The 15814-nt window shown below is 47.0% G+C and overlaps 1 protein-coding gene across 2 annotated transcripts in view; it reads right to left on the reverse strand.

The window, feature by feature from the left end:
* The window catches only part of NAPEPLD (N-acyl phosphatidylethanolamine phospholipase D), a 38470-nt gene that overhangs the window by 11524 nt on the left and 11132 nt on the right, over positions 1-15814 (reverse strand). For both annotated transcript variants that reach the window (XR_010794718.1, XM_066633117.1), the window contains exon 2: positions 2324-2624. Coding sequence is in view for 1 of the 2 variants with exons in the window: in XM_066633117.1 (XP_066489214.1) it covers positions 2324-2624 (301 nt within the window). In the remaining variant the exon portion in view is untranslated. The remainder of the gene's footprint in view (positions 1-2323; positions 2625-15814) is intronic.

Genomic DNA, 15814 nt, shown 5'->3' on the forward strand with positions numbered 1-15814 from the left:
TTCAGAAAAGACATATTCAAGTTCTTACCAATATAAAAACACACATTCTCCACTGTTATCATGAGAACTTTTTCTCCATTACTTTCTTTTTCAAACATTCAAAGAGTTTTTCCCTCTAGATCAGGGGTCTCCAAACTTTTTGGCCAGAGGGCCGCATCAAATATCTGGTGTGATGTGGAGGGCCGGGGGGGGGGGGGAATTAAATAAATAAATTAGAGATGGAACTTAGATGAGTGAATAAATGAATAAATGGGCTCATTCATTCAACCTCTTTGGCACTCAGAACACCCTCCAGACACAATCAGAGCACAGTTCTGGTCACGTTCAGTTGAGTGGGCCAGAGGCTTTCAGGGGACAAGAGGTTGGCTGCGGGCCGGAAAGAGGCTTGCCGTGGGCCGCATCTGGCCCCTGGGCCAGGGTTTGGAGACCCCTGCTCTAGATGCTGAAGATCAAACTATCTCAAATCCTGTATCTGCGTTTTCATTTATCCATGGATGCAGGAGGCCCCCCCCCACACAGGATTTAAACTTACCCTGGCAATGATTCTTGCTTAAACCAGGTCAATGATTCTTGCTTAAACCAGGTCGCTATGAACTTAGGAGCTTGTAGTAACCTTCAGGCTGCTCCCCGGCAGCCTGGTTGCTTCTAAATAACTAGACAGAGGTTAACAGGAAACAGACCATAACTGCTTCCTGTTAACCACCATCTAGTTATTTTTTTAAAAACATCCAGGCTGCTGGGAGGCAGCCTTCTCCTTTAAGGAACTTTCAGCTGCATTAAGCTCTTAAGCAAGTTAATAGACTGGGGTGGGGGAGGGTTCAGAGCCCTCACACCCCCCCCCCCATGAACCCATTAACTTGCTTAAGAACTTACCCCAGCCTCAAAGCTTTCCTTAAAGGAGAAGGCTGCCTCCCTGCAGCCTGGACACTTAAAAAAAAAGTGTATTTCTTCACTACCAGATGATATCTTTACATGGGCAAAGCATACAGTAAATCAACATATTTATATGTGGATATGATATTGATAATAGTGTTTGTTGGTTAGACTGGGCTACTAGTACAGAGCCTCTCCTTTCCCTACAGGCCACACCCACTCTACAAGTTCAGCATGAAAAAAATAATGGAGGAAGAAGCCAATGGGACCCTCTGCACAGAGAACCATTTCTTAACCTCTGCTGAGTCCTTCACTGTATTCACCTGTTCTAACTTATCAGTAGCAAAGTACAGTTTCTGTTGACTTTATGGGAAGTGTTCAGGGAGTGTTCAAATAAAAAAAACTATTGAGATGTAAAAACAAAATCACATTCCTCATATCAGGGAGTTAACCATACATAGAATGGGTTTCCCCCCCACCTCCATCGCAATCTCAACTGTGTTTTTGATTGCATTCCTTATTTTTTCCAGCAGAAGGCACTGGAGGTAATTCACTGTTGGAATAGTAAGATTATAATAATATTAACAGACACTTGTATTTTTATAATGGTGCACATGGGAATAAGCAATCTCTAGTTTAAGGCATGTGTGATGAATATGCCCTTCCCCCCTCCCATTCTGCCTTTTTTTTCTTATATTGGGACTTTTCTAATCCTCCAGTAACTTTGTACTGGTTCAGCAGCCTAAAAGCTGCTGGAACATGCTCTTGCAGCAGTCTTTGTCCTTCGAAAATGCGATTCCCACTGAAACTCCTGACCTCAGTCAATAAGAATCATGTCCAGTCACCCTGCAGGCTTGTAAAATTGCAGCAGGCATTTTCCATAAGCAAAAGAATTTATTTAAACTTATTTCTATCCTAGCTTTCCACCATTTACAGCTTCAGGGCAGCTTACAAACATGTTCAAATATAGTTGTTAATAGTCTCAGTAGGGCAGGCTTTCACACATAGATCTTCCACCCTAGAATAAAGCAACAGGGTTCCTTATTGTATGTTTATTGAGGAGTGTCACACCAATGGGTCAATATCCTCTTTTGCTGTAAATAAAAAATATACCTTGCAGCTCAAGCAAATAATACACAATTGAAAAACTGAAAGACAAGAAAGTCTCAATTTCCACTAAAATATGCAACATCAACTATTCTAATTAACTTATTTGAAAGTATATAGCTGTAAGATTGACCTGTACTAAGGGATAACCATAGGTCAGTGCTAACCTGAGGACCAACTAAATTTATTCATTTATTTCTTCCATTTTTCTTCCTTTATTACATCCTCCTTTCTTTCATCACACTTAAAGCATCTTACACTTACAGTCACCCAAACATGAAACAAAGTATGAAGGGGCCTTGTGAGTGTTTTGAGTATGAGTTGATGAATATTGAATATTTACCTGCTTTGAAGATGGGACCTTGCTATTGTCCTTTTCAGTAAGATACCACTTCAAAACATTTGGATAAGATGGCGCTTTCCAGGTTGGCCATGGATTGACAAATCTTCCATCTTTACCTTTCTTCGATTTTGTTACATCTTCCTCCAACCGGTAATCCAATCTGAAGCTTTTTCTGGATGTCCTAGAGGAATCGCTACCTCGGGAACCTTGACTTGAATTTTGTCGCTTTCTTACTGCTTCTTTAGGATCCTGATTGCAAGCAGACAAAGGCTGCTCTTCATTCATTTCTTCAGGTGACGAACTAAACAAATAAAGTTATTTTTCTCAGTAAAGAAATATGCCAAAAATAGAAAACTATGTCCCAAAAATAAGCCGTGAGTTGCTCCTCCTCCATTTTCTATACTAAAATGCTAAAACAACATGTCTTAGCAAGCAGAAATGATTGTATCCTTGAAACACAGGCAGAGTCTTGCTCTTTGCTATGTATAGCATAAGATTGCTGCATGCCAGAAGGGGTTACTTTGGTATTCTTCCAGAGACCAATCTACCACTCCTCAAGTTCACATGCTGGACAGTTTGATTGTGCAAGCCAGGGCCCATGAGAGGGGGGTAAAGGGGGTAAATTGTACCTGGACCCAAGGTCAAAAGGGGGGCCTAGAAGCCAAAGGAAGGGGCCCAAAATTTCCTGGGATCTTACTTTTTTTCAATCTCAGCCAGACTCATAGCCTGTGCAGGATTCTGGGGGTATTACCACAGGTAGATGCTGCCATAAGCCACATGAGCCAGGCCAAAGAATGCATACATGACATCCCTTAACACAGTGTCAAATCTGGGAGGAAACTGGGCTGCTACAGTAGCTCTTTGGCTTGTGGCTCTGCTTACCATGAAGGAGCATATAGGAGCTCAAGGACACAGCTGTGGGACTACAGCTGCTGCAGAAGTCAGTTCTGGTGCACACAGGGCACTTTCCATTCTAGTGTGTGCCTAAGTATGACAATGCTAATTTTTTTTGCAATGATTTTCTATATTTAAAAGACTAGAGGGACTTAACACTGTGTTTAGTTATTGCATCAAGCTGCCAGGTCTACCTGCTGTTTGGGCAGGTAGACCTGGGCTCCAAAGACTTTTCCAGCTATTGCCACTCTCCCTCCATCCTGTTTTCCTCCCTCCTGCCCCCAATCTGCCCACCCCAATACTACCCTCCCCCACACTGTTTTGCCCCTCTCCCTCTGGGAAGGGGCCCAAAATAAACTTTGTATTCCCTGATAAAATTACTCTCAGAGGCCTTGGTGCAAGCTCATGAATTAGACAGTTCATTGAGCAAAGTGACATTTAGTACCTGAGCATTTTTATCTACAAGTGGGAATCTCTGGAAAAAAAAATTAATGGATGATGGATTAGGCCCAGGGGTGCTCACACTTTTTTGGCTCGAGAGCTACTTTGAAACCCAGCAAGGCCCAGAGATCTACCAGGGGGGAAGGACGCGTCTGACAGACACCCCCTTTAATGTATGGAGCCCCTGCTGGAGTCTAGTCAGTTTGGTCAGTTTTGTTGCTGCATGCCTAAAGAGCAGCTAAAGTGTCATTTTCAGTTTAGTGTCAGCTAAATATGTCAGTTTCATCTAGTCACTAGACAAAACTGACATATTAACAGTTTGGAGAGACAGGGCTCCGTGATCTACTCATTTTGCCTAGCGATCTACCGGTAGATGACGATCCACCTATTGAGCACCCCTGGATTAGACGAACTGACTTTAGAAAAAGAATGCCCTCCAAACAAATCTGCCACCAGTCTCCTGACACTTTAGCTTCCAAATTTATGGAAGATGCAATGCTACCTAACATAATAAAGCCAAAGCTATCCAAATGCACTGACACTGACTTCTTCATAATATGAATCTTTGCTGAGTCAGCAACACAAACCATAACAGCCAACACTGTAAGTGGGAGGAAAAGTGAGCAAAACTAAAACATTTGTGCCTTCTGGATCCTTCATCTTATGGTCCTTCCAGCTGTCACCACCTGAAGATTTATCTTTCTGTAAAGCTGCCTCCACTAATCATCTTTTTACCTTGAGAACATTCCTTTGGTTTATATCCAGGCAACATTTTGACACGGTGAAACTGGCTACTAGGGATGGAGTGGGAACTCCATAAGGAAAGGCTACTTGGAAACCAATGTAATAAACTTTTACTAGTGACTGTATATTTTTTTAAAAATACAATTTGAACCAGCAAACAAAACCATCCAAGGGAACGTAAGAGGACATAAGATAAACAGGGATAATCTCATCCAGTTGGTCCAAACCAGAATCACTTCTCTATCAGCCAAGACTCAGTTTTGAATCCATTCAGCTTGATAGCAGACTGCTTCAAATCTCACCAAGTTGCATCAGTTTCCTTTGATTCTCCAGTTCTGCTCTTCCCAGCTTCCAAGGTTACCTCTGTCTCAGTTAATATTAGGAAGAGTTGAACCTTCCCCGCCCTAATTTTGGACCAATCCTGTTGCCAAGCCCACAATTCTGATTCCCAGAAATGGTTTTTAGCTCTTCATTTCCTAAGACCCTGCCTTCAAGTTTTTTTCCCCCTTTAATACTTTTAGTTTCTCTTTCCTGAGCCAACCTTTTGATTCTAGAGAATTCCCAGGCCAGTTTATGGTTGCTATTTTATTCTTCCACTATTGAAATACAACATATAACATTATATAAAATACAGGACAAAATGAGGTAAAATCAGGGCATTCCTTCACAGTTCTCAGCAGATCTCAAACAGCACAAAGACATCCAATAATTTAGGAAAACAGTCAAAAAAGAAATCCCAGCTCAGTAGAATTCACATACATGGGGGATTAGTCAGTAAAATGTTTTCCAGCTGCCCTCTATTAACCTTACAAAAAACAATAGCTTGATTGTTAATCCAATTATTTAGAACTGGAGTACTCAAGGCCCCAAGAGGCGTACAGTTAAAACAATTAGTGATCAGAAGTGTATTTAAGAAGAGAAACAAGTGCATATAATGTGCAAGGGACTCATTAAGCAGACACATCAAATGCAAAGGGGTTGACAGGCCAAACTCTCCAGCCAGAGGATACCTAGGAACCCACCCTTAATTTTTCCACTGGAGGTAAAAGAGAAATCAGAAGAAGGATTAGTGATTAACTTCTAAAAATACTTATCACTATCCAATCCCAAAGTGCAACCTTTCTACACCTTGTCTGCCATCATCCTTTGACCAGTACCCAGTCATCAGCTACCCACTTGGATCTGAGCACCCTCTGCAGTTCACCTCACAGCTATCTGCTATGGCTTGCCCTCAGTGCAATACTTACCCTCATAGTTTGGAGAGTGACATCTTATTAAAGAGGTATTTGATACCAGCAAGAAAATATATAACATATTGTCATATACCAGGCCTCCAAGCCGCTGGCTGAGTTACCATAACATTATAAAATTTTCATGAATCATATAACTCTCAGAGGGTAGTGGTCAACTGTATAATGTTTCAATTACACTCCACTGAAAGGTCACTTTCATGGGAAAACAACAAGAGGACTGGAGGTACACTGCATTGCAGGCTGGAAAGAAGTGGGAAGAGGCAAGTAAAATAGAAACTGAGTGAGAGAAAGGCCAAGAGATGGTGGGTTGGGAAGCAGGGAAGTGGAGATGGAGAGGGCAGAGCTTCTGAAATATAGGGCCAAGATGGCATGGTTAACCAAGGATGGAAGGAAAAAAATGGAGAACTTCACACAGTGCCTGGGAAAAAGATACAGTATTGGTGAAAGGGGATGAGCATAAGGAAGAGGAAACAAAGGGTGGAGGAATCAAAGGAAGTCAAAGAGGTGGCATGGAGGGTTGAATCTCAACCAAATTAACTGTGAAATCTTTAAAGTTTCTGTGTACTGGACATGAGACAAAGAACAGTAGTCAATACAGTTACACGGCAAATATATGCATCCAATATTCCCATTGCAATGTAATGTAGGGCTGCTACAGCAAATACCAATGTCCGGAATAACATCTATCAATAAACTATAACAATGATGATAGACTGTTATTCTGCACTACAAATATTTATACATTTTTTCTATAAAAAAAAGTTTACAAAGCATAAACAATCAAATGGTTCCATCCTGAAAAGGCTCACAATCTAAAAAGATGCAAAAGAAACACTAGCAACAGCCACTAGAAGAGACATTACGCAGGAGTGAATAGGCATGCAGGTCCAGCCTATTTATACATGGATTTTTTATACATAGATTTGACTCAACATGAATGGCCCCTGCAAATGAGAAGGAATGTGCTGATCCCTGGAGAAGGAGAAAAATGCACCCCTTTAAAATCAGTTTAAAAAACTGAACAGTCCTTTAACAATAGCCTCCTTAAGGAGAGAGAGAGGGCAGCTGGCTGACAATCCATCAATCCTTCTCTCTCCAGCGGCCCCTCCCTTCCCCTGAAAGAAAGATACTTTGCATTGGTGAAGGAAGGGGTCAGAGTGAAGCATTTCTAAGCACCTTGAGAGAGACTGATTATTGGATTGTCTTAGAGTCTTAATGACTATCTTAACATCACAAAGGTCAGTAAGGCTGTTTTCAAATCACTGGAGCAACCTGCGGCTCTAGAGCATGCAGCTCTTTCAGCTGTCTGCTGCGGCTCCTCCCGGTGAAAGTGGCAAAGGGGGTAACAGGAGGCAGCTGTGTTGGGAGGGCAGGCTGCTTCCCTCTGCCCCCTGAGCTCACTGCCCTCCTCTCCCTTCACCCCCACATTGGTTTCCCTTTTCAATTTTGTCCGCTCTGCAGGCTTAAGCTCCCTGTTTTTCCCTTCCCCAACTCTCCAGCAGGATGCCCTCCTCCTCAGCCATTGCGAGCCCTTGCAGCCCGCCTTTCCCTGACCAGGTCCCCACTCAGTGCAAGGAAAGGCTTTTCCTCCACAGCAGAGGAGACATCCTCTGTGTCTACTCAGTAGTAAGCCCCATAACAGCAGATGAAGCTTACTCCCAGGAAAGGGCATCTGGGATTGCAGCCTTGGAGCCTGCTCAAGGCCAAGTGCAAGGATGGGTGAGTGGGAGCCCATGCAGGTCTGTTTGAGAGCAAGCTCCGATGTAGTCCCTGGGCTACTCCCAGGAAGGTGTGGAGGGCTGTAGCCTCAGCCCCCTCCTGTGCAGGTCTACTCACAAGTAAGCTGTAGTCAGTGGGGCTTCCTCCCAGGAAGGTGTGGAGGGCTGCAGCCTCAGCCCCCTCCTATACAGGTCTACTCACAAGTAGTCAGTGAGGCTTCCTCCCAGGAAAGTGTGGAGAGGACTGCAACCTGAGAGCTCCAACCAACTTGTCTGCTCAGAAGTCCCATTGTAGTCAATGGGACTTACTCCCAGGATAGTGTGGAGAGGGTTGCAGCCTGAGTGAGGCAGGACAGGCAGGCAGGGCAGAAGCTGGCCTGTGGCTGCCCCCCACCTCTGGCTTCTTCTCTTCCCCACCTCTGGAGTCTGTGTCCTTTTTTCCTTCCAGCAGGGTGCCTCTGGAAGGTGGGGGGAGTTCTTTAGTATCCATGTAAGATAAGCAGATGTCATAACCGACATATGTATTGGAATCCTGGAAAATCTGGTGAGGAGGTAGATGTGGTGTCAGCAGTGGCCCCTTTAAGGGTAAGGCCTGGGCATCCACCAGAGTGTGCTGCACAGCTGCAGCCACTTGAAGGCAATAGGGCCCTCAGGGATATAAGGAACACCTGAGGCAGGAAGGGGGGGTGTGGGTTGGAGAAGGAGTGCATGTCGGAGAGGAGACTGATTGGGCTTATTGACTTGGATACTCTGACTGATTTGACTGACTGACTTTGGAATCTGACCTTGGACTGTGACTTGGCTTATTGACTTTGGACTCTGCCCTGGATACTCTGACTGACTTTGTGACTAATGGACTGCTGGAGACACTGGAGTTTGGTGTGTGGCTGCTGTGCCCAAGACCTGCTGAGGACCAAGGGTCTGCTGTAGTGGCGGGAGGCTGCTGGCAGGAGAGAGGACCTCTGCAGGTTGAACAGGCGAGCTACCCTGGAGGCGGGGTCCAGCAGGAGTGCAGGGCAGAACCAGGGTCATTTGTTGGGGGAAAGAAGGGGAGCTAATTTGCTTAAAGTGGGCATAATTCTCCAGGCAGAGAATGGCCTTGGAATCAGGCAAAACACCACAGAGGACCAGGCGTCTGAAAACACAGGACAAGAATGTATGACAAAACTAACTAAAAGCTACAAGAGGGGGCTACATTATAAAAATGGGACCTATAAGAGCATAAAGGTAAAAAAAAAAAACACAAAACTATATATGCAGTGTTATCTTCATTTTAGATGTCAGAAGGGTTTTGTGGCTCCTGAATTTTTTTTCCTCCGGAAAACGGGTCCAAATGGCTCTTTGAGTGTTTAAGGTCCTGCACTGGAGCAAAGAAACTTTGTTTTTTAAATTGATTTGCTATAGTGCCTTTTATCATTCAAACCCACGGGGAAAAATTAGTCTCAAGCTGTAGTTGCTCTTCCCCTGCTAGAGATAAAAATCAACCACTTTAAAGAGGGACTCTTTACCCAGTTAGCAGGGACTATGCCAATTAGTAGGAACTTGCACTACACTTGCTCCCAGTGTGGAAGAGATTGTCACTCCCAAATCTCGGCCTTTTCAGTCACACTAGACGCTGTGCCAGAACCACCATTCAGAGCGCGATACCATAGTCTTTTGAGACTGAAGGTTGCCAACAGTATGCTATATTAGTATTTGTATAGCACTTCCAAGTGTACAAAGCACTTCAGTGTACTGCATTATACTGATAGACTTCCTACAGTAAGTCTGCAAGGTTAGTATTCTTATGCTGATTGCCCAATTATAAACAGGGTGATCGGGGTTTGTATGGCCCGATCTGGAACACATGAGCCCCTTCCCCTGTGAGGGGATTGGAGGAGGACCAGAGCTGGGCAGATACAGAGGTCTTTTTAAGGACATGGCATCAGCCCTCTTCCTCTTTGCTCGTGGGCACTGTGTGGACACAGCACTCCCCCCAGCACCTGGTATCCAGTGGATCAGGACCCGCGCAGCCCATGGTTTGGTGAGGTGTGGGGTGAGTAGGGCAAGGGGCTAGTGAGCACCCTGGGGGGAAGTTCCCCGGGGGAGGGAGGCTCCTTGGTCAGCCCCCTCCTTGTGCTGATCATGCCACATCCCCAGTGTAGCGCCAGTGGCGGTGCCGAGGGACCAGCATCTGTGGGGTCACCGGCCTCTGTGGCTCTGCAGGACCCTCCCCCCGCGAGGCAGCCAGGTCACCGGCCTCGGTGGGTCACCTCTGCAAGACCCCCCCCCATGATACGGCTGTGCAGCCTAGGTGCACAGCGCTGGGAGTATGACTGGGCGGGCGCTCTGCGGGCCCCCCGCGATACAGCTGTGCAGCCTGCCCCTTGTGGCAGGTGCACGGCGGCGGGGGGTACGACCAGGTTGGTTGGTTTGCAGCGCCATGGGGGTGTGGGTCTGGCCTGCCACCTCTTCACCTTCTCGGCGCGTGGGTGTGCGCAGCCGTGGCAGACGCCATCTTGACTACTGCACCCGGCCACGTGGCAGGCATGCATGCCTGAGGGTCATATTGAGTGGTGCGGGGCGGTGGGCACCATCTTGGAGAGGGCATCTCTCTGGTATGGCGCGGCCCCGGCAGGCACCATCTTGGGAAGGGTGCCCGGCTGGGAGAGAGAGGTGCACATGCTTGAGCGCCATTTCAGGAGGGTTGAGTGGTGCAGGGCGGCGGGCGCCATCTTGGGGAGGGCATCTCCCTGGCTTCACAGTCGCCGTGGCAATGGGCTGCGCTTCGGGTGGGGCGGCTGCCCAGTTCTTTCCCACAGCGCAGCTATCACCGCCTGGGCAGCTTAGGGCCACCGGCTCCTTGCCACACAGGGGGGTGTGCCCTCGCCGCCACCCCCGTGCTTGGTTGGTGTGCCTTATCCACTACCCCCGGTGCACGCCCACCCGGGCAGCAGGTGAGCACCAGTGCGCGTCATATTTGGGCACCCTCACGGGGTTCCTGGTGGGGGCGGGTGGGCAACGGCCGAGCCCTTTCCCGCAGTGTGGTTGTCACTGCCTGGGTGGCTTAGGGGCATCAGCTACTTGCCGCGCGGGGGGCCTGCCCTCACCACCACCCCGCACTTGGCCACCCGGTGGGGCTGACGTGCGTGCCCTCGTCATCCCCCCGGGCTGCAGGCAGGCGCCAGCACGCGCCACAGCCGGGTAGCCCGGTGGGGTTCCAGCGGGGGGTGGGACGCAATTTCTGGGGCACAGCAGGGACCCCTATTTCAACACGCGGACAGCTCCCTGCTGACTTTGTTCCAGTTTAGGGCGGTCTTTTCGCGTGCACTAATAGCTTTGGGGTTGCAGCCAAAGGAGTATAGCCTTCATTCACTGCACATAGGAGCGGCTTCTGCGGCCGCAGCATACGGCCTGTCTGGGGACGACATTCAGTGGATAGGACGTTGGCGTTCTTCAGCATATAGGTGCTACGTTTGGATTTTATAAAGACAGGCTCCCTCGTCGGCACCCCCCATATGGAGGGGGAGCGCTGCAAGGGACATGGGGTTGTTACAATAACTGCTCTTCTCTCGTTCTACAGGATGCAGTGGGAATCTGGTTCGTGTACTGGTCTGTGGCCGTTCCATTGTATTTTGGGTCTGCAAGAGGGCGGCCACGAGTCAATTTGGAACGCAGCTCGGGCTCAGCCCTGCCATGCAAATTAGCTGGTTGGCCAAGCAGGGTATGTGGTGGGTCCAGCTGCTGCCCGTGATGGTGGAGTTCCTGAGGGAGAGCCTTCCGCCTGATGTATTGGTGATCCACCTGGGTGAAAATGATCTTTGTGGGATGTCCGGGCTGTCGCTGAGGCTCCGAGCATGCAATGACCTCACCACCCTTCAGGGTTGGCTGCCCGGCACCACTGTGGTTTGGTCGGACCTCCTGCAGTGGTGAGTCTGGCGGGGGGCCTGCCATTGCTCTAGGGTGGAGAGGACGCGGAGAAAGGTTACCAAGGAGATTGGCCAGTTTGTGGCACGGACCAGTGGCCAGGTTATATTGCATCCAGCAATCGCCTTTTCGCTACCTTTTCTGTACAGGGAGGATGGGGTGCACTTGCCTGAGAAGAGGGTGGACATTTTTCTGAGAAACCTGCAGGATGGCCTTAAGGCGCTTCTCCCCTAGTTTGAGAGCGGGGGGGTTAAGCGCTAGGCTGACCCCTCCTTGTGGCAGGTGGTGCGGTAGAGGCATGAGAGGGACTTTGGAGTGCACCTTCAGGCAGCATAGGCAAGGCGGAACCCAGTAGCAGTCCTCAGGGGCCCAGCGGCACAAGGACATAGACTGGGCCCTGGCCAGGACCACGGGGTCCTCCTCAGAGGCTCAGCGGTTCGAGGCAGCACAGCCCGCGGTCCGGCTGCTTTCCTCTTACGGGATAGGCCTGGATGAGCTGCATCACCGAAGAATGGGGCGCAGCTTAGAGTTGGGTTATTGTCGAACCTGGGGGACAGATTTGGTTCTGGTGCTGCCCAGTGTTCCCGCCTCCGCATCACAAAGGGGCTTCGCTGCCTCTGCAACTGCCGGTCTCAGACTCCCCTTCTGTATTGAAATGCTAATAAAGTGGCCCTTTCTCCCATGTGTGTTGTCTTGAGTGTTCACTGGACGGTGCACAGACAATCTCCATATTGCAGCTGGGGAGCTGAAGCTAAGAGGGAATGGCTTGCTCATACCCACCTAGTGGGGTCATGACACAGGCAAAATTTAAACCATCTTTTAAACTCCAGCAATAAGGGGCCCTTCATTTTATACTTTCGCCCCAGACAACCTAGAGCTACAGCAGCAGACTGATTTGGAAATGCTGAAATACATGAAGTCACTACTAGTACTTTATTATCTCTTTGATGGATGAGGAGAATGAAAAAACCAAGTAATCTTATTACTGCTTCAAACATGATATTTTCTAACTATTATTCTCTCTCTCTCAATTTCACCTCAATATTTATAGAAATGTTGAACTTCCAAAAAATCTCTACACACACTACAATGACGTATTACATTAAACCAGTGGTCTCCAAACCATGGCCTACTGCGTGATAGGATTATCCTTAGGTACAGTGTGGCAGTGGCAAAGCCTTACCATAACACACCACAGCCTCCTCTCTTTGTACCTGATCTTCATACATCCGTGCACTGGACAGCTGCTTCTGCTACCTGTCACTCCAGAAGGCTCTGTGCCCTGATCTCCCACAGAAAGTGGCTGTCCAGCGTGAGGCTGTGTGACGATCAGACATGAAGAAAGAAGACTGTGGTGATGAACAGTAAGTCTTTGCCACCAGTGCGCCATGCCTGGAAGGATAATCCTGCCACACTGGATCAGGCCCAAAGGCCAGGGTTTGGAAGCCCCTGCACTAGAACACCACAGAACAATTAGAAGTTACCATACTATTTCTGAGATTCTTAGATAAACATTTATTCATAATTACTTCACTATAATTTTGAAATAAGAAAAAGTCACAATAAATCTATACACCTGTGCAGTAGTGTCTGATTTCTCTTTACCCACTATTGACGAAACTTATTTACTATTTCCAATGTACTCACATATTTAAATCTGCCATCTCTGATGCTTTGACAAAATTGTAAGCTGGTAAAACTTCAGAACTGTACAACACTTAACCTCCTGTTCTCTTCTGGAAGAAACCAGTGGCGTCACTAAGGGCGTGTGGGCTGCACCAGGTGACATGCACAGGGGTGACACCACTAATGACTAAAATTGCTAAAATCATGGTTTGTCAGAATGATACCATCATGTTTATATACCATTCAACGCATAATTTACAGCACAATGCAATGAAACAAACTACATTGAAATATCTGTGTTCTATCAAAAGGTATAGCCAAAAAACACCCTAGGTGTGTGCACTAATGGGAAACAAATTACTGATAAGGTACATTGTGAGTACATGAAAGGAATGCAAGGACCTTTGGACTGCCATGAACTTTAACATTACAGTACAAGTTCCTTTTCACACCCAGAGAGATAGCCATTTTATACTGTCATTTGGCCCCTTCAAGACTAACAAATTTATTGCATAAAGTACAAGAAAGGACTGGAGCCCAGCCCATCAGATAAAATGGGTTCTAGTCCAGGAAAGCTTATGCTGCAATACATTTCTTAGTCTTTAAGACGCCACAAGACTCTTATTTTTCCTTTTACTGATAGACTTCTGTGAAGAACAATGGCATTTAACTACTTCCCTCCAATTTATGACAATAAAAGGATCCACAAATTGTGCCAAAGCAAAAAAATGTTCCTTGAGTCATGAAATAATCTAGGCTTGTATGTAAGCTACACAAGCTAAACATGCTTACTCAGGATAAGGTTTACTTAATTACAAGGGGATTTCCTCCCTATTCAATGTGTCTTGGATTCCAGCCTAAGGCTATGAGCACCCTTATTTGGGAATAAATTCCACTGAAATGAATTGGTACATTTCCAAATACAAAGGAAAAAGGCATTAAGGATCAGAGTTTTCTGGAACACTTTGAATAGGAATATTTTCTAGTATTCTAAATACAGTACTTGGGATCTGATTTGGCAAGTTTATCTAACTTATATGTAGTAAATAAGATTACGTGATGGTAAATAAGAATAAGATGGATAAGAAACCATATTAATTGTATGAGCTGCATTAATTTCTAAAAAAATATTTCAACAGCCAAAAATTATTGAAATGTGATTTAGAACAAAAACCCACAGGTGCAATTAGGATAAGAACTGGAGGGGGACAAGGAGTTAAAGCCCTCCCCATACCCACCATGGCATTTTTGTGGAATTTGCATGTAACCCCCGTGTACTATTTAAAAAGAAAAAACAAGGGCCAAACTCACATATTCTTCCAAGCATGCAGCTTGGTGCTAAAATAATTTTTTCTTGGAAAACTTCTACATAGTATATATTATTCTTAAGTCTTAAAATAACAGATATTGTTTAATTTTATTTTTATGAAGGAAGCAAGAATTGTACATAGGAAACTGCCTTCTGCTGAATTCGACTATTGGTTCATCTAGGACAGCATTGTCTGCACTAACTGACAGCAGCTCTCCGGGGTTTCAGATTGGATTTTTCCCAGTCCTAGCTGGAGATGCCAGGGACCTTCTGCATGCAAAGCAGGTACTCTCTGCTGAGCCTTGCTAGAAGGCTGGCCTTCTCATGAGGCATAGTGAAGCAATTGTTTCATGCAGCTGCTTTTCCCAGGTGGTGGGTGCAGCAGTGACTGCAACCCTCTTGCAGCTATCCACATATACGCCCTGCTGACAGGCAGACTGTAGATTCAGGAAGGCAGGCGTGGCCATTGCTAAGGGGGGAGAGAAGAAAACCTGAAGACGGATAAATGTTTCAGTCAGAAGTACAATACGTATTCCTGTGCGCACACATGCTTTTTGACAGACTGTAGGGGGGGAAAAACTATGTGCACTGCAACCAGGATGGAGGAATAAGACCTGGAGATAGATTTAGGGCCCAATCCAAACCTGAACTTGGACCAACACAAGTCCCTTGCACTGGCCTGGGAATGTCGCAAAAGTGCCATAAAGCACTTTTGTGCCACTCTTCTGTGAGACAGGCTGGCGCACGGACATGCACCAGCCTTCCAACACCACCACAGGCCCCGAGGAAAATGTGAGTTGTGTCAGCCGAGCTTGGTGGGAGTAAGATGTTTCTGGGCAGCCGAGGGCAGTTTCCCAGGCAGCCCAGGGCAGTCCCAGACTGCTCAGATTTGCGTCACCTAGTCGGGTGGTGCAGATTTGAATAGAACCATTGGGGCCACTACAGCGCAACACGAGGTAAGGGGGAACATTTCCCCTTGCCTTGGGCTGTGCCACTTTTGGCTCCAAACTTGAGCTGGATGCAAGGAAGGCTTGCTGGCCTGCCTGCTTCCAGCGCAAGTTAGGATTGTGCTGTAAATAGCTAAAACTTAAAACAGAAATGTGGCTGGTGTGGACTAGGCACCCAGTGGAGGTGGGAAATGATATCCATCCAGTCTGTCTTTTTCTTCCTACCTTCTTCTCTTGCCCTGGAGACACTCTTCCCCTACCCAAATGCATGTGCTAAAATGCAGTGCTAAAATGGCAAACGTATCTTGGGGGCACTGGGAAGCTGCTGGAGGTCTCTCAGGAGGAGACTTTTGTCCCCTTCCCCCCAAGGTAATCCCCAGGCTCCGCAGTGGGGCTTCTCAAGTCTCTACTGGCTCTTTGGCTGACAGAAACTTGAGAACCTCCATGTCGGGCTTTTCAGCCCAACACGGAGGAAAGGATCCAGCGGGGAGGCCTCCATCAGTCCCACCCCCTTCCCAGGTCAGTTCTTCCCCCCTACCCTGCAATGCTTCCCCCTGCTCTTACCTTGCTCCAGAAGGCCACACTAGGCCCAGTGCTGACTGGTTCTGGCCTGGCACTCTCTACTCTAAGGGTGTCATAAATGTGCTTTACAG

Source organism: Tiliqua scincoides, chromosome 7, assembly GCF_035046505.1.
Source record: "Tiliqua scincoides isolate rTilSci1 chromosome 7, rTilSci1.hap2, whole genome shotgun sequence".
NCBI lineage: Eukaryota > Metazoa > Chordata > Lepidosauria > Squamata > Scincidae > Tiliqua > Tiliqua scincoides.